This window comes from Mesoplodon mirus (assembly GCF_964341445.2).
Source record: "Mesoplodon mirus genome assembly, chromosome: 11".
Taxonomy (NCBI): domain Eukaryota; kingdom Metazoa; phylum Chordata; class Mammalia; order Artiodactyla; family Ziphiidae; genus Mesoplodon; species Mesoplodon mirus.
In genome coordinates this window covers 21,344,389-21,371,642 of record NC_138987.1, presented here as the reverse complement: position 1 = coordinate 21,371,642, position 27,254 = coordinate 21,344,389, and the positions used below count along the sequence as shown (strand labels likewise).

The 27,254-nt window shown below is 38.4% G+C and overlaps 1 protein-coding gene across 1 annotated transcript in view; it reads right to left on the bottom strand.

The window, feature by feature from the left end:
* The window catches only part of CFAP54 (cilia and flagella associated protein 54), a gene marked incomplete at its 5' end in the record, with an annotated part of 318,667 nt that overhangs the window by 112,792 nt on the left and 178,621 nt on the right, over window positions 1-27,254 (bottom strand). The window contains 8 exons of the mRNA XM_082636308.1: window positions 1,290-1,459; window positions 3,671-3,750; window positions 6,165-6,372; window positions 11,332-11,385; window positions 16,134-16,256; window positions 20,953-21,039; window positions 23,447-23,629; window positions 25,412-25,478. Of these exons, the coding sequence (XP_082492434.1) occupies window positions 1,290-1,459; window positions 3,671-3,750; window positions 6,165-6,372; window positions 11,332-11,385; window positions 16,134-16,256; window positions 20,953-21,039; window positions 23,447-23,629; window positions 25,412-25,478 (972 nt within the window). The remainder of the gene's footprint in view (window positions 1-1,289; window positions 1,460-3,670; window positions 3,751-6,164; window positions 6,373-11,331; window positions 11,386-16,133; window positions 16,257-20,952; window positions 21,040-23,446; window positions 23,630-25,411; window positions 25,479-27,254) is intronic.

The window sequence follows — 27,254 nt, the reverse complement described above, 5'->3', positions numbered from 1 at the left end:
GAGAGAAAAGAGAAAGGAGACTGGCTGGGCTTTATAGTAGTTAATGAGTGGCGCTGGGGTAAGGGCTCCCACGTGTGGGCCAGGTCGGTGTAATTTAAACATCCCACCAGCACCAAAGGAGGGGGCAACTAGGCTTTCTTCTCTGCTTGCCCAGGTGTGGGGCAGAGGGGACGGGGGAGTGGCGGAGCTTGAAAGCAGTCAGTTGACGAACATCCAAACGGAGTCATTCTCCTTATTACAACTGCACAGCTTTAACAGGATAACCCCTCCTCCTCCCCCTGCCTCTACCCCTGTTATTCTCCATAACACTTATTTTTGTCCACACTATATAATTTACTTGTTAGGTTTACAGTTTATTGTCAGCCTGTTTATTATCTATTAGAATATAAACTCCATGAGGGTAAGATTTTTGTCAATATTGTCAAATATTTTGTGTATACTGTATATATCAGCGTTAGGATACAGAACTTAGGACCATGCCTAGAATATCATAGGTGCCCCCAAATTACTTGTTGAATGAATTAATGAATGGTAAGATAAGAAATTTGCTCATTATTCAAAGAATCACTATTGAAAGTGTTCTCATGACAGAGGTATTTATCATAAATGATATGGGAAGTTCTTGAAAGTATATTTCTGTATTATTCAATATTAAAAAATCACTGAGAAGTATTTTTAACTATGCAAGTGTTTATGTGTCTATGAGCTTATGAATACAGAAACTATGTTCTATTCATCTTTGTCTCCTTGGTGCCTAGATCAGAGCCCAACAGTAAGGCAGTTAGCAGATACTGGTCACTATATATGAATGAACCAATGAACAAATGAAAAGAAAGATGTGACATTAGCAACTGCATCACATTTTAAAAATGAGCCATCTACAATAGTTTATTAAGTGGTTGTGCACAGCATAGTTCAGGAGATGTTACTTTTCAAAATAGAGCTTGTTTTTAATATTTTTATTGGTTGCCTAGGGAGAAAACACTCCATAGGTGTTATTTGTAAAAAAGCTATAAGGAATTTAGGTTCTGCCTTTTAAAAATAAATTATTAATTAAAAAGGAGAACTCTGTGACTTTATGTTTCACATAAAACATCCTAGCTATGTGCTTTAATAAACCAATTAATTTGTTGAGAATTATAGTTTTAAATGTAGTAATGTGTGAAAACTCTCCTGAATAATAAAAAGCAAGTCTGCTCTATTAATCTAGGAATTTATAAAACTTACATAAAATTTAGGTATATTTTAACAAATTAGAGTGAGGAAGAAACTGTGATGCAGAGACTCGCCTGTATGCTGCCCGGTGTCTCTGCAGGGCAACTGCAGCCAGCTGCAGCCTGACCTCCACCACAATCTCTAGCTCGCCAGCCGAACACTGAGAGAGGTTCTTATGGCCTGGATGCTCCATCTCTGACACAAGGAAGTTGAGCCTGTCTTCAGCTTCTGTCAGTAAAATTGACTAAAGAAAGAACAACACACAATCACCCAAGTTCAGAAATAATACAAATCATGTCTCATTCTTACTCATCAAATATTTTTCATGTACTGAAAAGTAACAATGAATGGAAGACCAAAAGGGAAATCTGAAAAAAATCATCAGAGAAGAGAGCTCAGTGAACAGGAAAAAGACAACAGGGAATGAAAAGGGAAGTAATGGCAGGAGTAAGTGTGTAGCAGACCTACTAGAGCACGGACTTGAGGATATAGGGAAGGGGAAGGGTAAGCTGTGACAAAGTGAGAGAGTGGCATGGACATATATACACTACCAAACGTAAGGTAGATAGCTAGTGGGAAGTAGCCGCATAGCACAGGGAGATCAGCTGGGTGGTTTGTGATCACCTAGAGGGGTGGGATAGGGCGGGAGACGCAAGAGGGAAGAGATATGGGAACGTATGTATATGTATAACTGATTCACTTTGTTATAAAGCAGAAACTAAGGGCCTCCCTGGTGGCGCAGTGGTTGAGAGTCCGCCTGCCAATGCAGGGGACACGGGTTCGTGCCCCGGTCCGGGAAGATCCCACATGCCGTGGAGCGGCTGGGCCCGTGAGCCATGGCCGCTGAGTCTGCGTGTCCGGAGCCTGTGCTCCACAACCGGAGAGGCCACAACAGTGAGAGGCCCGCGTACCGCAAAAAAAAAAAAAAAAAAAAGCAGAAACTAACACACCATTGTAAAGCAATTATACTCCAATAAAGATGTTAAAAAAAAAAAGAGTAAGTGTATAGGACAGTGACCCTTTATTGCATGCACAGCTGATGCCCATACTTGCTTATTTATAGTAGCTGTGTTCTAGAAGGTTGCTGCAAACACTGAATCAGCTAATACTGAAGCATTGCTACTAGGGAAATACAGGGATAGGTTCCTACGAGCCTCTGGTCACACCATTTTTGTCAGCTGATCAGTACATAACCTTGTTTAATGTGTGTTTATGTTTAAAGACACGTTATTGAATATACAGTGTAGATTCATTACCCTTGAACTCACGGCCAATAACTCTACAACTCATGCCTGATTGAAGTTGTCTAACACACATATTTTCTCCAAAAGGCACATCACAGACTCCTTGCACTTAGGATCACTAGACAGCTCTTCAGCACTATGCATTAGGGGCCATTTCAAATAGTGAAAAGATCAACAAAAGACCCCACAAAAATGCAAAAAGCTTGGCAATAAATGAAAAGGACACTTGATTATAGTATGAAAGTGGAAAGAAAAAGTCAGCATTGCCTTGTTCAGCTCAGCTGGGAATGTGCATATCAGGCAACTCAAAGTTTGCTATGCTCTGTGCCTGTCCCCAAATGACCACCAAAGAGCAAAGAGTATTGATTTGGGAGTTACAATTAAATTTTAGCAGATAAGCAAGTGAGCAAATACTGAATCTGTGAATAATGAGGATCAACTGTATTTCAAATTAAACTACGGTCACCTAACTGGTAATGTAAAGATAATGAGATTTTACAGTTGACAATCAATACTAAATAGCAATAGCAATACTAAATAGCAACATAGCAAAAAAGAAAGGGACCAACCAATCTTTCAAGGAACAGGCCTCTAAAACCTTGTTTGTATAGAGCAGTAAATACTATATAAGGACTAGGGTAATTTAGTAGAATGGTTAAGAACGTGATCTGTATTTTATTAGTTGTATGGCATTAGTGAATTTCTTACTGTCTAAGCCTCAGTTTATTCATGGTTCAGCACAATACAGTTCAAAAATGATTAATATGTACATCACAGAGTTGTGAGAATTAAATAATCATGCAAAGTGCCTGTCACATCATAAGCACTGAATAAGTGGTACTGCTGTGGTTCCTGTTATCACTATTATTATTAGGAAACACCAAACAGGGCATGGAATGCTCCAATCCCATCAGATAATAAATCTTATTTCCCACGGCAACTTAGTCGAGTTAAAAAGATCAAAGTCTAAAAAAAAAACAAAAAAAAAAAAAAAAAAAAAAAAAAAAAAAAAAAAAAAAAGATCAAAGTCTGACACCTCTCGGCATCTACTTTTCTCATGGGGAGTAGACGCCATCCCTGGCCCCAACCCATGCTTAGGCAAGAAAAACTACGTGAGTAAGCACAGTCCTGAAAGTTGACCTGTCCAGGGCCTAACAGTGGGCTTTCTGGTAATGGTTTCACTACGATTTGAAAAATTTTTTCAAACTTACCTTTAGTGTGCTAAGTGCGAAGTCCTCTTTCATTTTTGTAAGCTGACAAAGTAAGCCTCCCTCATCCTTTAAACACACCTCTATAAGACACAACATTTTGGAAGAACGAAGGATATCTGTGGTTAGCTTAAATATTAATTCTAATTTACAAAACTCACCATTAGTTGGGAAATTTAATGTTTAAAAAACAACCACAATGATAATTAGAAACACAGTGCTATATCAAATGGTCCCTAAATATCAGACATTAGAAGAGTGAGGCTGATTCTTAAATTCTGAAAGGATCTTTTGGGTGCTTGGTGATGCCATTCAAGTTATCGGCTACTGATATAAAATAGTAGTTCCTCACCTGGGATCCCAGGACCCCTTAAGGTCCTCAAAGAATTGGGTCGGCCAGAAAGTTCGTTCGGGTTTTTCTTAAGCTGTTAGGAAAAACCCGAACGAATTTTTTGGCCAACCCAATATTTTGGGTTTTCCAGATATTTATAATATCTTGATAAGATCTCCTTGGAAGTGTCAGTTCTGCTGATTTGCTCCAAGACCTCCTTGGAAGTGTAGGTTCATGCCCCTCACTCTAAGAGCAGACAGTGAGACCATTTGGAACAGCTCAAACTACAATCCTCAAATATCTCAAAATTCCTACCCACAATCCAAAGCTGGCCCTCATTCTGAGCAAGGGAGCATTGAGAGAATTAGATCACAAACTTTGCCTGCTGTAGTAAGCCTGGCTTCTAGACTACAGGAGGGAGAAAACCTACAAGTCATTATTCGACTAGGAATTCATGCACAAATTACCCACCTAAAGAGACTAAGTTTGTCAAGTGGAAGAGGGAGTCCAGAATAACATGGAACTGAACACACCTGACTTCCTTCCCTCTTCCAACTTCAATTTGCCTGGCTCTTCTCCTAAATTAGGAGACTCTGGAGCTAGAGGGTCAGCTGAGTATGACGGAGGGCCCAGAAGAAAGATCTGGGACTAGGTCTTCTCCCCTAAGGGAAAGTGAGAGACAGGCAAGGATAGAAATGGAGGAATGCTAGGATGAGTACCAGAACATAAGAAATCCTGGCAAGAGGTTGATCCACCTCTTTCTCCTGCTCTCTCTGCCTCCTGCGTGACCCCCACCCCTGTGTGGTCCTCCCATGTTGTAGCATGCCCCCCCCTCTTGGGAGCTGTAAATAACAAACTCTGTTTTCAATGGCAGCCATCTCCTGATCTGTTGGCCTCACCACACCTGAATAATAATAAAACTTACACTTTAAAACAGAGGCCAATATTATTCTGATACCAAAACTAGACAAAGACACCATAAGAAAAATACACAATACGTGTTATGAATATGGATGCAAAAATCTTCAACAAAATCCTAGCAAACAATCCAGCAACATATAAAAAGAATTATACACCATGACCAAGTGGGATTTATCCCAAGAAAGCAAGGTTGGTTAAACACTCAAAAATCAACTAATATAATACATGCCTACAGATAGAATAAAAACCAAAAACCATATAATCATCTTAATAGACACAGGAAAAGCATTTAATAAAATCCAACATCTTTTTATGATAAAATCACTCAACAACCTAGGAATAGAAGAGAAATTCTTCTAGCTGATAAAGGACATCTATGAAAAACCCACAGTTCACATCATAATTAGTGGTAAAAAAACAACAACAAAAAAACAACAAAAAAACTATTTTTAAGGCAACATTAATTCATTTGAAAAATATGTATATAGTTTTATATGTATATACGGGCCATAAGTCCCATCCATGGGTATCTTATCCTATAGAAATGTACACTACAGTATGGATATGTAGTGCTTCCGCACTGTTCCCTAGAAACAAAGTGAATGCACAACAGGGGAATGGCTGAATAAACCATGGGCTGTTCACAGCATAAAACACCACACAGCCAGTTTAGGGGACCAAAGCAAAGCAGCTGACTTGAAGTGGCTTAGCAAAGTTTTTTACAGAAGAAATGCAAGAGGCAGAAAAATGTAAAATACATAATTTCTTAAATAAATGACAAATCCTATTTTGTATGTGCAGCTGACCCTTGATCAACATGGGGGTTAGGGACACTGACCCTCCATGCAGGTGAAAATCCATGTATAATTTATAGTTGGTGCTTGGTATAGATGGTCCTCTGTATCCACAGTTCAGCATCTGCAGATTCAACCAACCACAGATTGTGCGGTACTGTAATATTCACTATGGAAAACTATTGGTGTATAAGTGGACCTGTGCAATTCAAACCTGTGTTGTTCAAGGGTCAACTGTAAAAAAGTGGACAAATATGCAGATATATTGGTGGATATGGATAGGCAGGTACCTAGACATAAGCACATATGTGTGTCATTAAGTGAGCTCAGAGAAAACCATGAAAGAATATCTACTAGAATGTTTATACGGATTATTGGGGGTAGAGTGGGGAATAGGTGGGGAAAGGGAATAGAAAGAGAAATAAGCAAAAAAAATAGAACAAAAGATTACCTTTCAAGTTTGGGAGGTTTGGTCTGTTTTTCTCATCAATAAGTCCATGGCAGGCTGGTTTCATTATATGTTCTGGGACACAATTTATTGTTGCAGCCACATTTGCTAAAAAGTATGCTTTAACAAAGGCAAACTTATTTAAGAGATGTTGCTGACCGACTGTAACCAGAATTAGAGGCCAGCCTTTGTTTATTAAATCATCAAGTGCCTAAAAAAAATTTAAGAAAAAGACAAAGTAGTAAAATACTGTTTTCAGATATTATTAGCTTCAGTCTCCTTCTGCAGTCCTCATTTGGTGCAGGATGAAGGAATTCGGGGCTAGACATGAGGGAACATAATTGGCAGGTCCATTGAGAGAGGCGTCACAACGATGCCAGCAGGTCCACAGTGCTCCTGCTATTTCCCACCAGTTGGTTACCTGCCCCATGAGGCCAGCCCTGCCACAAACAGAGAGTGAACCCAGTGCCGACAGCGAGGAGGGGACACCTTATCAAAATGGAGCAACTGAAAAAGCTCATCAGCAATGCATGCTGGCCGCTCTGCTTTAGCTCGAGTGAATTAGAGCTCGCAGGATGGGAAAAAGGGGAAGGACGGGAGGATAAGCAAACCCCTTCCCAACTTAGAATCTGTGTCAATCATGAGAATCCCCACCTTGAGGACTCCCTCAACTTCCTGATCCCCTCCCTTGCACGCACACTTCCTTGGCAATCATGCTAAGTGGCACCACTTTAAGTTCCTGACCAAACCTCAGTGCCACCTGGTCATCATCCTACATTTTCCCAGTCCGTTCACTCTTGCTGTCTCCTAGACAACCATTTCATGCTCTTCTTGTTTTTAAATTCCAACACTTTCTCCCCAATGCCCCTCCCAGCTAGTAACCTTGCTTCCTATACTTAAATGAGAACACTGAAGCAGTCCGAGTAGTGTCCACAGACCTCACAGCTCCACCTCTCCCACCTCTCCAAGCATCTGCCTCACTGCCCTGCCTTCCCTCCTGCTTCCTAAGGCTGGTGCCACCACTTAGGCCATCAGCCCTGTCCTCACTGCTGTACTCAGCCATTCTCTCCTACATCGTAAGTGTTCCCTTTCTAAAAAATACCATATGATATCACTTACATGTGGAATCTAAAGTATGACACAAATGAACTTATCTATGAAACAGAAACAGACTCACAGACACAGAGAACAGACGTGTGGTTCACCAAGGGGAGAAGGTCGGGGAGGGACGCACTGGGAGTTTGGGGTTAGCAGACATAAACTATTATATATGGAATGGATAAACAACAAAGTCCTATTGTATAGCACAAAGAACTAAATTCAGTATCCTATGATAAACCATAATGCAAAAGAATATGAAAAAGAATGTATATATATATACATATGTATAACAATCATTTTGCTGTACAGCAGAAATTAACACAAAATTGTAAATCACCTATACTTCAATTTAAAAAAGTGTTCCCTTTCTACAGAGACATTCCCATCAGCACACAGCCATGCTGTCTTCACCTCCATTTTAAAAACCAAAAACTCTCTATACCCTGACTACCTCCTCCAGTTACTACCCTAATTCTCACTTCCCCTAACAGCAACAACCTACAAGGTTGTCAATATTCCAATCTCTCTCCTTTCATTTGCTTTTAAACCTACTCCATCCTTACATTGAAACCCTTTGGTCAAGGTCACCAATGGCCTACACTTGGCTAAATCTAATGGTTAATTCTCAGTCTTCGTATGCCATGTTACTTTAATCTAAGACACCATTATTTTATATGCCAATTAAACTTTCACATGCCCACAATTGTAAAATGCATTCTGATTGCAGAGCTATTATTAAATGTTTTAAAGAATGCATGTTTAAGACTTCGTGAATTATGGTAGTGCATTTCTCAGCAAAATTTGACACTATTAATCATTCCCTCTTCTGAAAATGCTTCTTCTCTTGGCTTTCAAGCCACCACACTCCCTTGGTTTCTTCCTTATTATATCCACTACTCTTTTTCCGTCTTCTTTGCTGGTTCCTCCTCTTTTCCTATACCTCTAAATATTGGAGTGTCCCAGGGCTCCATCCTCTTCCATCCCCTCATTCTCTCCCCTTCAATGATCTTAATCAGGCTCATGGTTTTAATCTCATCTAAATGCTGATTAAATCCCAAGTTTTTGTCTCTAGCTCCAACTTCTCTTCTAACTCAAGACTCATATAATCAACTTGTGACTCAATTCTTCCACTTGGATGTCTAACAGATATCTCAAACTCAACATGTCCAAAACTGTATTCCTAGTCTCCCACACAAACACAAACACACACACACACAGTATAAGCTCTGTGAAGACTGAGGATCTGTATTATTGGTTAACTAATGTGTTTAATTGACAGTACCTGGCACACAGTAGACTCAATGGATTAGCTAAAGTGATCCCTTTAAAACACAAGTAGATCAGGCCACACCTCTGCCCTAAACCCTCCAGTGGCTCCTTCTTTTGTTCAGAGTAGGAGCCTAGGTGACAAAAGCCCTACAAGGCCCTTCTCCATCTGAGCACCCCACCACCAACCTCTCTGACCTTGTCTCCAACTGCTCTCCTATCATTCACACAACTCTAGCCACACTGGCCAAGATGTCCCTCACTAAGCTAGGCAATCCTGCCCCAGGGCCTTTGCACTCACTGTAGCCTGTTCTTAGATTATTCTTTCTCCAGACTTCACAGGACTTGCACCTTTACCTGCTTCAGGTCTGTTCACCAATGTCACCTCAGTGAGGACTAAGCTGATTGTCCCATTCAAAATTACAACCCCAGTCTAGCCCCATGTTCCCAATCTCCTTTATGAGCTGCTGGGTTCATTTTCCCCTACAGCATGGTTCACCTCCTAACATACTATATAATTTACTCATTTATAACGTGTACATATATATATTTATTACTAGTCTTGCCCACTAAAATATAAGCTCCCTGAGGGCTTAGAATTTGTTTTGTTTATTAACTGATGTATTTATCTGACAGAACAAGAAGAGTACCTTGCACACAACAGGCTCTTATTAAATATTTGTTGAATTAATATAAAAGGCAGATGCTGGGGCTATGTATTCTAAAAAAAAAAAAAAGGTAAATTATTTGCCTTACGTGAACTAAAAAAAGAAAAACCTCATTGTTTGGGAGAGTGTGAGGCAATGCTCGCAGTGGGGAGATCTGTTGCTGTTGTTCATTCTCCTACCTTAAGCCCTTCTAAAGGGTGGAAAGCAATACCTGCAAAACAGCCAGACATGGAGCAACTCTGAGCCTGACCTGGTAACAAATGATCGTACTAAGGAAATGGTTGACATTCTCCATCTAGAAAAGAAACTTCAGACTGGTTGGGGGCGCGGTGTGTGTGTAGGAGAAGATTTCTCTTTTCTATCCACAGCAAACAGTGATTTAATGAGCCCTGACAATTACACACAAACTCTTGAGGATCAAAAGAAGATTAATTAGTAATGCTATCCAACACTCCTTCCTCTCCCTCTATATTGAAAATATGAAGTGTAATCTGAAGTGTCTTAAGCAGACCAACAGTTCTGTTTTAATTAATTAGCTAATAGAAATCGGTTTTCCATTATACAGTACTGTCAGTCTCTTTTTGTTTAAAAAAAAAAAAATATCAGACAAACATTCCTTTTATACCCAAGACCACTTTTATAACCAAAACCAAAAGAAGTGTTTTTAGGATGCCCTGGCATTTATGACTGGAAAGAAATAAATATTCTGAAGCATCCCAAGGTCTCAGAACACTACAATGAAAGATGAATATGTATTTGTACCTTCCTAATACCAGTTCTTTCATTCCAGGCAACTTGCTTATAAATTAAAACAAATTTTAAGGCAAAAACAATAATCATCTGAAGCATAATTAAAAGTGAAGTTTGTAGAATAAAATTAACAATAATAGAAAAGTAATAAGATTACATTTAATAAAAGGTAGATAAATTCCTATCAAAATTATGGAGGAAGAAAATAAAGCAATTTTGAGGAAATGTCTCTCAAAGTTATTTCATAAAAATTAATACTTTACTTAGTGAAACAGAATGCTGTTTCTGAGCATTTAAAAAAACCAAAAACTATGTGTACCCGTCTATATGCATTAACTCTCGCCTGCCTGTGTGAACCCCTTGCCCCTCTGTAACCCCCTTAACAATGGTTGCCCTACCACCCTTCACTCCAACACTTCCTAGTGGACAAACTGCTGGGACTCTAAGATTTTTTTTTTAATATTTATTTATTTATTTGGTTGCACTGGGTCTTAGTTGCAGCTCACCGGGTCCTTAGTTGCGACAGGCAAGCTCCTTAGTTGTGGCATGCAAACTTCCAGTTGCGGCATGCATGTGGGATCTAGTTCCCTGACCAGGGATCGAACCCGGGCCCCCTGCATTGGGAGCGTGGAATCTTATCCACTGTGCCACCAGGGAAGTCCCTAAGATTTTTTTTTTAATGACTTGATAAAATTTAAATGCTTTTAGGTCACCAAAATTTAAAAACCCAATCATTCCATTAATGACAAGAATAAACCTATTGGGATGGGCAGTCTGGTCCTCTCTTTGTAAAAAATAGTGGGGAAATTGGAGGAATTGCTTATAAAAAATGTCATATGAAAACCTTCCTTTAGCTAATGCTATGATGGTAATCACACTGTAATATATAAACGTATCAAATCAATGCATTGTACACCTTAAACTTACACAATGTTACGTCAGTTATACCCTCCAAAAAAATTGAAAAAGAAAACCTTCCATACATTGGCTGAGAGGCAGTCTCAGACTGGGGCAATGAATCCGAGTAAAAGCAGTATTGAACAGGTGGGCTATCACAAAATCCTTTACTGATGATCCAAGTTATTAGGTAACTTAGATAGATATTAGATACTTGGCATGGCTAGATAAGCAAACTGAATATGCATGTGTAATTGCAAATTGAGGAGCAGTAACTGATATTTGCTCCATCTGAAAACCAGATCAGTTTGGGTCCGACTGTATCTCTGGCCTCAATATTTGGAGATCAGACTCCATTACCAGACATAGAAGAGCATATTACACAGGAGATATTCTAAAACAAAGATTATACATACCAAAAAGATTGAAATGACTCAAAAATTATCCACACTAAATATCCAATATTTATAAAATATCATTATCCTTACCTGCATATTTTCTTTACTAGTAAGAGGTTTTCCCGAGTCAAATGATTGAAATAGCTGCCAATATACAAAATGTTAATATTAGAAACAAGAGTATTGAGTGCTCCTTTAGATGAAACTGTTAATGTGTTCCAAAACTACCTTAAATATAATTTTTATTATAAAAGTAATCCATGCTCTAGTCAGAAAAGACAAGTATAGTATAAGGAAGAAAGCAAAAATCAACATCTTTAGGTTGTCAATGTTAATATCTAGGTGTCTTTACTACCAATTTCTTTTTGATGTATTTTAAAATTTTATATATGTATTTGGATTCCTTTTCACTAAATGTTACATCATAATTATTTTCCCACACTATTAAGTTATTTGTAAACCTTGTCTAATAGCTCAGTAACATTCTATCCTATGAATGTAGCATAATAACCCCTCTCCTATTGTTAGACATCTAAGAAGACCACTTCTCATCCTCACCCCACCATTCAGCCCTGGTTTAAATAATATTGGTGACTATTTTGCTGGTATTTCTAATTATCACCTTTGGATAGATTCCTGGAAGCAGAAATGCTGGGTCATAAGATAAAACTATATTGAGAAAATTGGAAAGGGGTAGCTCAATCTACCTTCCACCCATGTTGTATGAAAATGCCAGGATTACTGCACTTTCAACAGCATTGCATATTAGCACTTAGAAATGTTTTTGCCAGTTTGAGGTAAATTGTATTACTCTTCACAAGGATGCTTTTTTTGGTTCTTCCCTTGTTTGTGAATTACCTGTTAATATGTTTGGCTCTAAATATAATACTGCATTAGAAAACATTCAATTCATTTGTCACAGAACATTGTTGTATCGTTATGAGGGTGCGTCTCTTCTGGTACAGTTGCCCTTCTTAAAAGGTGCCCATTCTTAGATGTCAATACTAATACCACATCCACATCTTCTTGGTCACCTGGAAGTCACCAGCATCTTCCATGAACAGGCCACTCATATGTGCGTGGTATCCTACTTCGAGCACCTGTACCTCTTTGCCTGAGGGCATTCTGTGGCCACAGGAGAGTTTCAGGAGAGGCTGAAAGTACAAGGAGCAACCCCTACCAATGAGGGGCAAGAGACTGTCTCTCTGCAGGCCCCACCTGCCTGTGGCAGGGATCTCATTAATGCTCTGTGAAGTGGTTTTCTTCGTCTCCCTGTCTGACTTTCCCACTTACTCACTGTTCTTCCTGGAATCATCTCTCAAACACACTAATTGTTCCCAAATCTTTGTCACAGGATCTGCTTTTGAGGAACCCCTAAATCAAGACATCACATATTGCTCTTATCAGAAGAAAGTGTTGGTAAGTGTTTAAAAACATTTCTTTTTTTGAAGATATTCTTTATTTCCTTTAACACATTGAAAAGTGAGTAACTGAACCCAGGGAGAGACCTTTGGTGATATAATTTGAAGAGGGTTAATGATGGGAGTTTAGATTTGGTGATGAGAGCAGAATCCCAATATGAGTATATTTTTAAAAATAGAATTTATTTAAAAGCCCGTGAAAAGTTCAATCATAGGGCTTCCCTGGTGGCGCAGTGGTTGAGAGTCCGCCTGCTAATGCAGGGGACACGGGTTCGTGCCCCGGTCCGGGAGGATCCCACATGCCGCGGAGCTGCTGGGGCCGTGAGCCATGGCCGCTGAGCCTGTGCATCCGGAGCCTGTGCTCCGCAACGGGAGAGGCCACAAAAGTGAGAGGCCCACGTACCACAAAAAAAAAAAAAAAAAAAAAAAAAGTTCAATCATAATCTGTAAGACTTTTCCAGTAACTGCTTTTACAACTGAAATTTAATTCATTAATCCTGTCTTTAAATAACTAGCCTGAAGCCTAATAACGTTGGCACCTATTTTAATTATAAACCCTGAACGCACTTCCTCTTTTAATTACACTTTTTAAATTCCCAACTGAAGCTGGAAAAGCTGCAAATTAACTTTGAGAATACAAAATTTGAAGTCATAATCCATCGGGAAACAATTGGCCCACACTTTTGTCTTACGTAAACTAGTTGATAAAAAATGAAGTTTGGAATTTACCTGTAAAAATGAGTTTCAGACCACTTGTCTATTTGTTTTGGTGAAAGCAGTAACCATTGAAAACTCTCTTGTTTCCTATTCTACCCAACGGGCTTCCCCTTCCTTCTTGTCTTCCGGACCCTAAATGTGGAGGGCCCCAAGTTTCAGTCCTCTGCCTTCTACTTTTCATTATCTGCCTTGGTCCCCAGCTGCTCTCCCCCAGTCCCATGACTTTAAATTTCTGCCAATGCTCCCAAATTTACCTGCAGCTTCAACCTCTCCCCTGAGTTCCAGAACATATACTCTCTGCACCTACCTAGGCTGTATCTCCACCTGCTTGTCCATTAGGAATCTCACACTTAACACGCTCCACCCCTGCCTTGGGGCAGCAGGACTCCCCAACTCAGTCAATGAAAACTCTTTGCTACCAGCTGCTCACATTGAACACTCTGTAGTCAGGTCTGACTTCTTTCTCTTACATCCCACATCTCAACCATCATTAGCAAATGCTGTCAGCTCTACTTTTGCCATGTGCCCAGACTTTTACCACTTTTCACTCCTCCCACCACTGTTACCCCGACCACTGTCACATCTCACTCAGGTCATTGGCAAAGGCCTTCTCCCTGGTCTCCCTATTTATACCCAAGCTCATCCACAGCCCATTCCTCAAACAGCAAGCAAAGCAGTTCTTTGAAATTTACTTCGTGTCCCATCACTCCTCTGTTCAAAGCTCTACAAGGTTTCCCATCTCATTTAGAGTAAACTCCAGTCCTCACCCAGCCCTGGGCGGTCCGACATGACCTGGTTCCTGGGTCCTTCCCTCTCCTCCTCCTCTCTAATCCAGCCTCATGTGGCCTTCCTGGTTTTCCTCAACCACATCTTAAAGGTCTTTGCCCTTGCACTGCCTCCTATTTGGAAGGTTTTTCCCTCAAATCTTTCACTCCCTTATTAGAGAGACTTCCCAAACCACCCTCAATAGAACAGCTACCCACTGCTCTGGTCACTTCCTGTCCCCTCAACTCAGCTTGATTGTCCATCAGAGCATGTCACCATCTGACATGTAGTTACATGCTTAATGTGTTTATTATTTGTCTTCCTCACTGGACTGTCCAATAGTAACATGCCTCCAGGAAGGCAATAACTCCATTTATCTTTCTACTGCTCTATCCCCATGTCTGGACTAGTGCCTGTATTCAGTCAGCACTCAATAAATATTTTTAAATGAATTAAAATATAATTTAAATAACAAAATGCAAACTATTTTACAACAGGGAAAGGCTGTTGCTTGAGAAGCAAGCAAGAAAATACTGCTAATTTAACCCAGGTAACAAGATGAAATAGTTTGTGCTATAGAAAATGAACCAAAAAACGTGACTGACTCCCACATAGATAGCTAGATAGATAAATATACAGTCATCCCTTGGTAACTGTGAGGGATTGGTTTCAGGATTCCCCACCCCCCATACCAAAATCTGCAATGCTCAAGTCCCTCATATAAAATGGCACAGTATTTGCATATAACTTAGGCGCATCCTCCCATATACTTTAAATCATTTCTAGATTACTTATAATGCCTAATACAATGTAAATGCTATGTAAATACTTGCTAGCATGAAAATTTAAGTTTTGCCTTTTGGAATTCTCTGGAATTTTTTTTCCAAATATTTTCAATCCATGGTTGGTTGAAGCCACTGATGTGGAACCCACAGATACAGAGGGTCCACTGTAGATGTACAGATATACACACACTTATCCAATCGTCTACTGAACGTCCCTCTTAGGATTTTCTGTAGATAACTTGACACTTACCTCATTATGATAAATTATAACACTGTAGCAGTCATATTGAGAAAAAAGCAGCAATATTTTAGAGGTATACATTGAAGTAATGTATGCATTATATGTAAATATGTCTGCCTATGCAAGTAGTTTTCAAGACATAACTATTCCGCAGTTTCTTTTAGGTCCTCTGAATTTGACTCCCACCAGCATGTATCGTGTCTGCCAGTCTCACTGCTCACACATATGGTCTCTCCCAGGGAACTGACTTGTTGCTTCCTCCTATTTCCTTTATTGCTGGCCCTTGGATGAGGGTCCAAGCATCTGCCCCAAGCAAGATCACCCAGGGATTCCCAGGTCACCACAAAAACCAAAGCAGAAGACAATAAGAGCTCACTCTGATTTAAATATAAAGGTCAGTATTCATTTTCAAGGATGCTTCAATCATGCAATTTACAAATACAAATTAAGCAAGCCAGGTAGAACTCTCTCCCAAAATCAAAAAAGACTAGACAAAATAGAGGAACATTCTCTCCTCACAAAAATCAGAAGAAATGTGAACACATGCTTAACTCTTTGGTATAAAGTATATAAATCAAAATATCCAAATAAAACATGAAGAGAGACCATTTTGACTAAAACTATTAACTAGAAATTATAAGCTCAGACCCAAAAGTCTAAGAGATAGTGGCTGATCAGTGTGTCTACTGAGACTGTCCATGATAACACAAAGTCAAAATTCCACAGTAAAAACCTACTGCAAGACCACGCTCCCCTCCCTGTCATGACACCCACCCTTCTTCCATTTCAGACAAAGGAAACCTTGTCTGATGTTAGCTCTTATCAGCCTTAACAAAGAAGTGTGCAGTACCAGAGACTTGTAAATACCCTTTTGTGGAAGCATTCCCTAGATTTTAGGAATGTAGCCTTCAAAAGGACCTTCAAAAGGTTAAAAATAGCTTTGAATCAAATTGGCAGGTTTACCTTCATTCTTCCAGTAGCTTTACAGCCAGCGGGTACTGAAGAAGGCATGTTTTTTCCATAAAAAATCTGGGATATCTCATGAAAGGCTTCGGAAAAGAATCCCAAATCTATAAGGACTTCTATCTATAAAGAAAAGAAAAAAAAGAGATTCTCAATTAAACCATTTGTTTTACTTACAAAATTAAAATTTTAGAGAAAAATCATCAACTTGCCGAGATCCAAAATTTCTGCTTCATATTGGTAACGCATTATAAGTTAATGTTTAGACAACACAGTGGTAGAGATACATGTGTCTGTGTGTAAGCCAGTTCACATGTGCAGGCGACCAAGAAGCTAGTAAATCACATCAAGCGACTTTTCAAAACAATGGCCATTCATGAGATGTGGCTTACTTTATCAGATGCAAACACATTTTAAAAACTAGGATAGACACAGAAGAGTTTTAAAAAATTGAATTCACCCTTTTGTTCCATGGTCAAGTATGGTTTAAAAGAAAGACAAAACAAGAACACTCCTGATTTCTCTAACGCTCTGAGGAATGTCAAACAAACCAGGAGATGAATTCCACAATGCATCAACTGTTCATTTTCTTATCCACAATGGACACTGTTGATTTTACAGACATGTATTTAACAACATTAGTCAATTGGTAACTATATATTGTACATGGCTTATTTTGAATATAATCCAGCAAGACTTTCAATTAGGAAATTACAAGAAGAAATCAAATCATCAAATGCATGTGTTCATTCAGCAGGTATACTGAGCTCCTCTTCTGCACCAAGCCCTCTTGGAGGTTACCTCCACTGGGATATAAGGTTAGCTAAATTTAAGTGATACATGAAGATATACACAGTATAAACAGAGATAAAAGGTACTGACAAAATACTATTTTTGAAACTGTGGTTAGGAGGGACTTCTCTGAGGAGAAAACCTTCAAGAGAAGGTTTGGGAATGATATGATGGAGGGAGACGTGAAAACTGCTGAGGGGACCTTGACTACAAAGGTCACGTGGTGGCAGGAGCAATCCTGGGGTCTTGGTGTGTTCAGGGAACAGCCTGTGTGGCAGGAGCTTAGGGAGAGAGAAGAGGGTTGGGAGGTAGGTGCGAATGGGGGCCTGTAGACCAGAGTGGAGACTTGGGATTTGATTCCCTGCATGATAAGTGATTGGAGAGTTTTGAACAGGGCAGGGTCTGTACCTTACTTATGTTTTGAAAACATCTAGCGACTTTACAGAGAACAGAGATGGGTAGATTGTGGAAGCAGGGAGTGAAGTACAAACTTGGATGAAGATGATATAAATCTAAAACACAGAAAAAGGAAATCCACTTTATTCTCAACATTATACTCATCTTACTCTCTCTTTTCCTTTAACTACTATCTTAGGAATCTCAAGAGTGTACCAATTTTAAAGAAATAAAAAGAAGGTAAGTTAGAAGGAAACAGGATGTGACAATAACATAAAAATAAAACATAAGAAGTCAGGGGAATATTTTTAATGATGAAGAGAAAACAGCTTGTCTGTTGAGTTGCATACTTTGGCTCTTGCCTAAGACACCTTGGGCTCTAATCTCCCTGGTGCCATATAATATCAAAGTAGGCATTAGGGAGTCATTGGAGCTCTTTGCCCCTTGGAGGAAACATTTCCCCCTATCTGTGTAAGGTGTTTCCTCTGGGCTTGACTGTGAGATTGCTGTACATGGACCACCTGTTCAGGCCATCTCTGGTTCAGTTTATCAAACCAATCTGACCATATGAAAAAGCCATGGTGATAATAATGGACATGTATTTTCAGAAACAACGAACACTGTGAACACAAACAAGCCAGATGGGAAAAAGAACCGCTCATAAATCAACCCTTCAGTCATACAAATACAGAACCATTCCCAGGAATGCCGGATATGTTGAGAGTAATAAATCTTTCAGGATGCTGACAGTTCTAAAGTGAAGCCAGACCAGTTGATCATAAAGAGGTCTTAAAGCTTCCCCTGGAAGACACTAGTGCAACTGTAGAGACTTAACAGTGTGATCTACTGCTCTTTGATTTGTCAGAAAGCATCACTGTTTGCTATTTCCTGATTACGACTTTTCTCTCTTCCCACTCACTGACCCCAGTTTAGTTCGGGAAGGTCAGGCAAACTCTGCCTATGGGGGCTATCATCCCTTCCTCTGTATGATGCATTAATTGCCCATTTTCAGTGCTTCTGCCAACACCCTAGCTGCGTTTCCAGTCCTACTATGCTGATAAGATCCCACTCCCATCTCACTCTGTTCCTGACACGTCTACCAGATACATCTGATCACATCCTTCTCCTGATCAAAACGGTGTCATGAATTCCCTCTCCCAACCCAAGGCTACAGAAGACAGTCCATAGTTCTTCACTGGCTTTTAAGCTACTCTAGTACAAAAACAGTTGCCAAGTGCTAACAATCAATAAAAAATAGTCATTTAATCAAAACCTTTGCTCCAGATTCTTTCAGTGCCTCTCTGGACTGCCTTCTGACATGTTACTAGTTGTCACTGCAACCCGTCCATGCTTCTTGCCTCCTGTGACATCAGAATAAAACTGTCACCCAATTCTGACACCACAACCTCCTCCTCTGTCTCACTGCTCAGCCTCCATATTACATCTCGGCTTGGAATTCAAGACTGGGCCCCTGGTCTCCTCCCCATCATGGACCTCTGGTGTCCTCATGTCATCTTCTCCAAACTGCCTGCTCAAGACCTCCACCCTAGTCTAACCCAACAACCTCTGCCCCCTAAACAAGTCAATACTTCCTCACCTCTACATCTTTCACACTACTGTCTGCTGAGAATGTTCCCTTCTTCCCCTCTCCTACTCAGTTAGTTCTATTTTTTTCAAGCTGAAATCTTATCTACTTGGTTAAAACCTAGAGACCCAAAGCCATTTTATTTTTCCCTCTTTCAAACTCCTGGAAGTAGTGTTCATCACACTCGTTTGGAAATGATCAAGTGGGAAGTACACACATTATTCTCTTGTGTGTATGTCCCATCTCTCTTCCCTATTTTCACTTCTTTACAAAAGCAAAGACCATGGGTTACATTTCTTTGGTTAGAGTTACTAACACGGTGCCTTTATATAGGAAATACTTGATAAATGTGGTTTCAAAGATAAAGCAATAAATATTTACCAAGGATCTTCTCGGTGAGTTCCCACCAAACACCAAGGAGAGTGTGGACAGTAGGCACTTGATATATGTCTAAAGATTTTAAACCCAATTCAACAATTAATTACTGAATATCAAGTATATAAATGTATTACTCAAGACACTATACGGATCCAAAAGATGCAAAAGATACAGGCCTTAGCCTCGAGAATTTTGCAGTCTTGAAGAGAGCACTGTTTTAAAAACAGAGAAAAGTTGTATGCAGCTTTTTAAAAACTGTTGTTAGAATTCAAAAGCCAGAGAACTGTTAAGAGTTCAGTAACTCAGAAAGGGTGAACCAGAATTCATGGCTGATTACAAATTATTTATTCCCAGGTTAAAATGTATTATCTTAAGAGCATCACAATTCCTGTTAGGGAAGGTGTTATCTTTATTTAGAAATGGAAGGCAATGGACAATTTGGGTCTGAAAACAAGGCCCACAGGCAGGGTCTTGATGGAGAGAGCAGTTCAAAGGGAAGTCTTATTTTCCCTTATTAGAAAATGTGAAGGATCGGGGAAGAAGGGTATTTCCAAAAAAGGAGAAGGAGGGCTAAGCTAGGGGAGTGTGGGAGCCCACTCACCCGCAATTGCAAGAGCCAACCAGGCACATCTTGTCGAAGCCCCACGTTCAGTAACGCCCAGTTGGTAGGCTGAAGTCAGCTGCAGTGGGAGTATTTATACCATGGAAATTGCAAATGTTACAAATCAAAGCTTTTTTTTACAGTGAGTTGTGAAATATTTACCAGCACACGGCTGACGAAACCATGGGATAGGAGGCAAAAGAGTGGGATAATGGGCAAAAAATATTTTAAACTCAGAGATGCTAAATATTCTATTTTAAGTTGCTGGGTTTGCCTCAACTAAAATTTCCTTATGTTCCCAATTTTCAATAAAGTCCAATATAGAAATAAAGACCTTGGGTGGATATAGTGTGTGTGTTTACGTGTGTGTGTGTGTGTGTGTGTAAAATAGGGAATAGGGTTGAATTCCATATTAGAGATGAAGAAGTGCAGAACAGGGAGCAAATTCGCTGGCTGCTGAAAGGATCCATGTACAAAACAAATTCAACGACAGTGGGAGCCTGCGACCATGTGTGATTGGGAAAAGGGGCAGAGAAAACAAGATGCTTGATGTTCCCCACTCCACATGGGGTTCAAGCCAACTGCACATGAATCTTGAAGGCAGAGAACCTCCTGACCTCTGGGTTACAGAATTAATTGTAATTTAGTGCCTGTGCATTTTATCACCTCAACTGTCTGTGCAATAAAAAAAAAACCTCCTGTATACCATGATATACATAAAGATCCTTAGCAAAAAAACTCCCAGAAACTTTGGGAAATGACTCATTAGTCTCCATGAGGAAACCAGTCTTTCAGAAATGGTGATTTCTAGGCTGAATGTTGTCAGGTGAGCCTTGTTACCAGGGGTAGCTGTTCCTCACTTTACTGTGGCCCAAGAATAAAATGATCTAAGCCTTTCTACATGGCTCTTTCTCATACTTTATTAAAATGTCGGGCAAGTTTTTTTTAATATCAGTACAACACCATATATTATTATCAGCTTATGATGATAATAATAAAAAAGTAATTCATGACAATATCTTTAACAGTTCAAAAATATCAAGTGTCTTAAAAAGCTTGAAACATACCTTGAGGATTCTTGCTTCTAGATTTCTGACTAGGTCTTGGCAAATTCCAGAAACAAAATATTGGTACAATGCAAGAAGAGGCAGAATCTACCAAAAGAAAAACACTCTTTGTTTTGAAACGTATTTTATCAAGTTAATAACCTAATAATACAATTTATCCAAATACTGATGTAACAGATGTTATGCAAAATTGTGATTGATTTTTCCATATTAGAAGACTGTACTGTTTGGTATAAGTGAAATGATCTGCCTAACATATGTTTCATAATTCTATCAGAATTTTAAAGTGCTATCAGTGACTTAACCGTTCCAAGTAGATGCTACTTGATACCCAAAACCTAGGTTTCACATTTCTTTAAGCATGGAAAAATAAAAATCCAGTTAATCATCTTCCTTGAAAAAAAATTATTTCAACGTATATGTATGAATTACTGAGGCCTGTGGAAACATTCTAGCAAATGAGCTATCAAATAAATGCAAAATTTAAAGCAAAGGAACTCACATCCATGTCCCCTAATAGCTTCTACTTATTCGTCTCAATGTCAGCTATTTGTCTTCAACTGGAATTATCTCCATCATCAAAAAATATTTACAACAGGCCTGTTATATGTCAGACACTGTTGAATGAGAAAAAATCTAAGTCCTTGCCTTCATAGAGCATATATTCTACTGATTAAAACGCAAGCTTACTCTTCATGTAACATTTTTATTTTCCTAAAATTAACCCCAAAGTTCAAATCTTCTTGAAGTCCCATGGATATATGTGAAAGCTTACAGACTATCAATTTTTCAATTGACCAAACCAGTATCCAGCTAAAGGCAGGTGTTGAGGGACAGTTTTGCCTAGACTTCTGAACAGCTCCTGATCTCAACTTAAAACTGAAGCTCAGTCCCTACAACTGGGTCCTGCTCCATCAAAGGCAGATGGAGCAAGAAGGGGGACTGGGATCCTTATTATTTAGCAAACTATTTCCCATGACCCCACAGCAACGGGTCCCCTAGCAAATTTTATATGTTACAGCTGTCTCCTTAGCCACTGGGCTCCTTCTGGATGGTAGTGTAATAGAAAATGGAAACTGTTTACATCTTGCAAGTTTAGCTAAGGAATCTCATTGCCAGTCAACTGGCGGCTGCTAACAGCAACAGTTTTTAAAAAGGACTAAAACTGGTCTTAAATGATTTCAAACATAACACAATACATTTTTCTACAATGGTGCTCTACAAACATAACACAATACTTTTTTCTGTAATTAATGCAGCACAAAACGAGTTGGCTATTACCTTTGAGATTGTTTCTTTTCTTTAGTGACAAATAAAAACATACCATTTTATTGCTGCCAATTGCTTAATTATTCAGAAAAATGTTCTCAATTTCTCAAGCTTCAGAGAAAAAAGTCTCATTTCTTTTCCAGGGCAGAGATATGTATTATATATGAATATGACTAGGCAGCTAAAGGTTACCCAGGGGATAAAAACTATTTTCTAAATCCAGAAATGAATCCCCTTAACAAGAGAGGAGCACCGCTTTGTTATTTTTTTCTAATAAACCATTTTTTGCCAAATCTGCCAAGTAATAAAAGCATGTGTCAACCTCTTCACTTTAACACATGACATTATAATTTAACAACTAATATCGGGGGCAGTAAATCTTTTCAATATAAGGAGAGAGTGAATTTAGAACAAGAGAAAACAATACATGAGAAAAAAGAAAGTAAGTATGAAAATTGTAGAGGAAAGGGAAAGAAGCAGAAAAAGAGGAAGAACATATACTAACAAACAAACACAGGGGAAAAGAGATACAGAGGTAGAGGAAATAGCACAGAGGAAGAAAAAAGGACAAATAAGATAAAGGAGGAAAATATAAAATAACCAACAGAACACCCTAATTTATGTTTAAAATGCAGTCAACTTCAAATTTATGAGATACATACTGTGGCTTATTTCCCTAAAGGAAAAGAGAGTTGTATTTGGATTTTTAAAAAATTTCCTAGGATATTAAGAAGTGTCTGTCTTTAATTTCACAGTTAGAATCTGTTTTTCACTTAGATGTGCCCTTAACACAGAAAAGACAAGACTCAAAGATAAATTTATCTCAATAAAGAAATACTCCCAGAGTTTCGATACTGATATGACCTGCATGACTTAATGCAGTGAAGTTATAAGTGCACTAGATTCCTGTGTTTGAGACCAGTGCAACATTCTAGTCAATTTCACCAAATGTCTTTTTAGAAAGGTAAAATAATAGAGTAAAATAAGAGAACAAAATCAAATAGGCATGGCTATTGTACCCAAAAGGCAATGCAAACAGTGATGTCAAAGAAAGAATATTAATTAATATAGTTCATTTTGAAGTACAGATCTGAATCCCAAAAATAGAGTTTAAAAGTTAAATAAGAACTGACCAAAAGAACATTAGTAAAACTTGAAAAGTATAAGGTAAGTGGGGTAAGATACCACAGCGAATTAAGATTTATCGATTTTACAAATCACTTACTATTAGATTTTGTTTAGCAAAGTGCAGTTCACGGATTACGTAATACAGACTTGCAACTACAGAGCAGATGTCAGCCCGGTATCTGTCCGAGAAGAGCTCGATGCCGGGAAGAAGCTGAGTGATTTCATACTGAGCATAGCAACGTGCAGCTTTAGGGTGTAGAAGTGTGGTTCTAAGCAAACCCTGTAAATGAAAAAGGTGAAATGAAGAGCTGGAACTTGCATCTGCAACAGCGAGAGAGAAAGATAAGTACATGTATTACTTCCCAAAGTGCTTTGCGTATGCCTAGCACACTGTATCCTGTAATAAATGATACTTATCAATATCCTCATGACTATAGGTTCCGAATGGTTTTACCACTCAAGATGGGCCTTTTAAATTCCATGGTAGTTGAATAATTATCATTTTAAGAAGAAATTATTATATTAAGTTATCATTTGTTGAGGGTCAATTTTGTGTTGGGCACTCTTGGTAAATTCTTTGTAAATATTATCTCATTTAATCCTCACTTAACCTACCCCTAGAAGGAAGGATTATTATCTCACAAGTGATATAACTGAGGCTTAAACAATTAACTTCTCTGAGGTCACACAGCTAATGATGGCAAAAAGAAGATTCAAAGTCATGTCTATGTAACTCAAAAATCTATGTTCTTTCCACTATACCAACCTATAAGTAGAGGAAAGAAAAACGTATTTCAGAAGTCTAAATCAAGCAGAGGTAATTTTGAATTTTTATTGAATTAAGTAAAAAGTTGATTTGTTTAATTGACCAATATTTCTTAGGTAATTTATATGACCAACGTTGTACCAGACATTCAGAAACAAGATGAATACACAAAATCAAATTGTACATTTAGGAGTGCTTCTTATGTTATCTTAAACAATTAACATTTCTTGATGACAAATGCATCATAAAGTTATTTTAATGTATATATCTGGAACGAATTTTAATCAGATTGCTCATTAAACTTATGATACCTAGTCTAAAATATTACACAGTTGTTTAATTTTTCGTTTTACAAATTTTCTTTAAAATCATAAAAAGAAAGGCAAGGTTTTAAAAAGAAATCCCCCAGCTAATTTTAATTTTAAGTGTCATATTACAAAGAAATGATGTCCATGTTTAAGCAAAAAATTACTTATTTCTAAAACATAAACAGCATTATCTTCAGGAATGAGGAATATCAGAAGTAAAGGACGCAATAGAAGGAATCCAATTCGGATTATCATTCCCTTTGCATCCTTGCCTCTTCCACCTTTTCCCTTTGAAGCACAGGCCAGAAGTGTATGGAACATAAGAAAATTGAAAACTCTGGCCATATGCTCAGAAAAGCCTTTCTCAAAGATCTTATCTATCCAGATTTCATAAGCTATTAGACTCCTTAGAACAAGGCTGTCCCATCCTTCAAAGTAAAGAGAACCTTCAGGAGATTGCAGAGGCCCCTGGCTATGTTCCCAAATCTTAGAATGTCTTATATTTCAGATAAAAGCTCCTTTCTTCTTCAGTAAAGTCAAACCCAAATCCTAAGAACTGCAGACACTCTACTTCTATAGTCTTCAACTTATTTTTTGCTTTCATTATATGGTATATTTTACATCACGCAATTGAGCAAAACTTTATTTAGAGATGAGGCAACTTAAGGCAACCCTTTAGACTCAGTCAGACTCACTTCACTGCTCATTAGTAACATGACATTACGAAGGACAGGAGACTCAGTTTCCTTATCTGTAAAACTCCTCCTTCTGTAGCGAAAATGAAAAAAGTGACTCTGCTGAATATTATGCCACAGGGGTTCAGCCATCGAAGGAAAGATGGGCTTATGATATTTAAACAAGGTTCATGCTATTTCCCTACGTGCAAGTTTTATGAATATGCTAAACCACTGCTTTTTTTTTTTTTTTTTTTTTTTTTTTACTGACTGCATGGTCCGGCTACTGTAGAAAGGTATATAGGAAATGTTACCTGAAAGAGTAACCCAGACAAAAGGCAACAGTTGGTTCTCTTTTCAACGTCCAATGTCTGAATAAATCTAAGTATTAGAAAAAGAAACATTCATAGACAATGTTCCAAGACTATTTTTATATAAATACATCTCTAATACTCATAGATTTTCCAAAATTAAAATAGTCTTTGTGATTCTAAAAGTGCTACATACTCATATAAGATCTAGGACATAGAAAGATAGAAAAAAAATAAAATGAAAAGTCACCTATAATCCTACCACCTAAACGTGATTTACTGGTAACATTTTGGCCACTTTCCTTCTAGATTTTCTTCTACATACAATAATACACATAATAATACACATGCACACTCACAGTAAGACTCAAATTATGCAATACATATTATTTTATAAACAAATTTTCTACTCTTGGACATAATGAGTTACATCATTATTTTACAGATTTTAATATTTTTATCATATGCATGTACCATAGTATTAAAATATTCATCTCCATTTTGGTTTTTTCCAACGCTGAAATAAACATTGTTGTACCTACATTTCTGAGCACTTGTCCCATTAATTCCACTGGATAAATCCCTAGAAGTGGAATTCTAGGGAAAAGGAGGTGCACAATTTTACATCAAATTTTTGATGAGTACAATTTAAAAATTTCCTCCCACAGATTTAAACAGTGTGTTTCCTCACCAGCAGTATATTATGGATCCATAGATGACATTAAGTCTTTCCACCAAAGACTAAGGTAATGTCTCTGCGTTTACTACCGTCTCGTGTTATGTCCCTTAGTAGAGTCTGAGTTTTCTTTCATGGGTCTTGAAACTCAAATTTGCAACTGTAAACCACATTACCTTCTTCTAAATCTTATGTCAATCACACCAGTGGGCTTCACTATATTAATAACTTCGTCAATCTGAGTTCAGCTTCTCTATGTGGTGCTTTACCTTCTGAACAGTGTGGGGAGAAGTTTCTTCTCCTCAAGGAGTCCCCAAGAACAGCCAAAGCTCCTGGAGTATCACAGAGCCTGTGGAAGTCAGACTTCCAGCTGGGTAACCAGGAAATGACTTTCTGTTGATTGAAAACCACTAAGTAAAAACTTCAGAGGCTCAGAGAAGCTGAGGTGTCCTCTGGCAGGAATGCTATAGCTGTTCTTTTCAAGCTGGGAACCTTCCTCAGCCTTTCTATTCTTTGCTGCCAAGCTCTACTAACTTATAAACTCAAACTTGCACGGGGATCGTGTGTGCGTGTGTGTGTGTGTGTGTGTGTGTGTGTGTGTGTGTGTGTGTAAGGAAGAGTTCCATCCCAGGAGTGGTAAAAAAAAAAAAAATCAAACTTGACAGTTTTTAAAAAATCTTTAAATGTTTGATATTTTTAAAGTGGTAATTCCATACTTCCCCTGTCCAAATGCTAATTTTCTGAAAACAGTGTGATTATTAACTAGGACAAGTTATTATTTTTTAAAATTTTCTCTACAGCTCAAAATACTATGCAGATTTTTGCCTACCACACCCTAAAATGTAACTAGAGAGGTAAAGGAAACCTGTACCTCTACTCTCTTCATACTTCCTAAATTTCTCACATTAATCAAATATTTAAGATATCTGTGAGTGCTAACTAGGTACGAGGCATTGTGATAGACTTTCCATATGTTACATGGGGCAGGTTGAATAATGGTCCTCACCAAAGAAATCAAAGTCCTAATCCCCCAAACCTATGCATATGTTACTCCACGTGGCAAAAAACAAACAAACAAAAAACACCCCAAAACCAAAAAACTTTGCAGGTGTGATTAAATTAAGGGCCTTGAGATAGGGAAGTTATCCTGAATTACTGGGTTCAATGTAA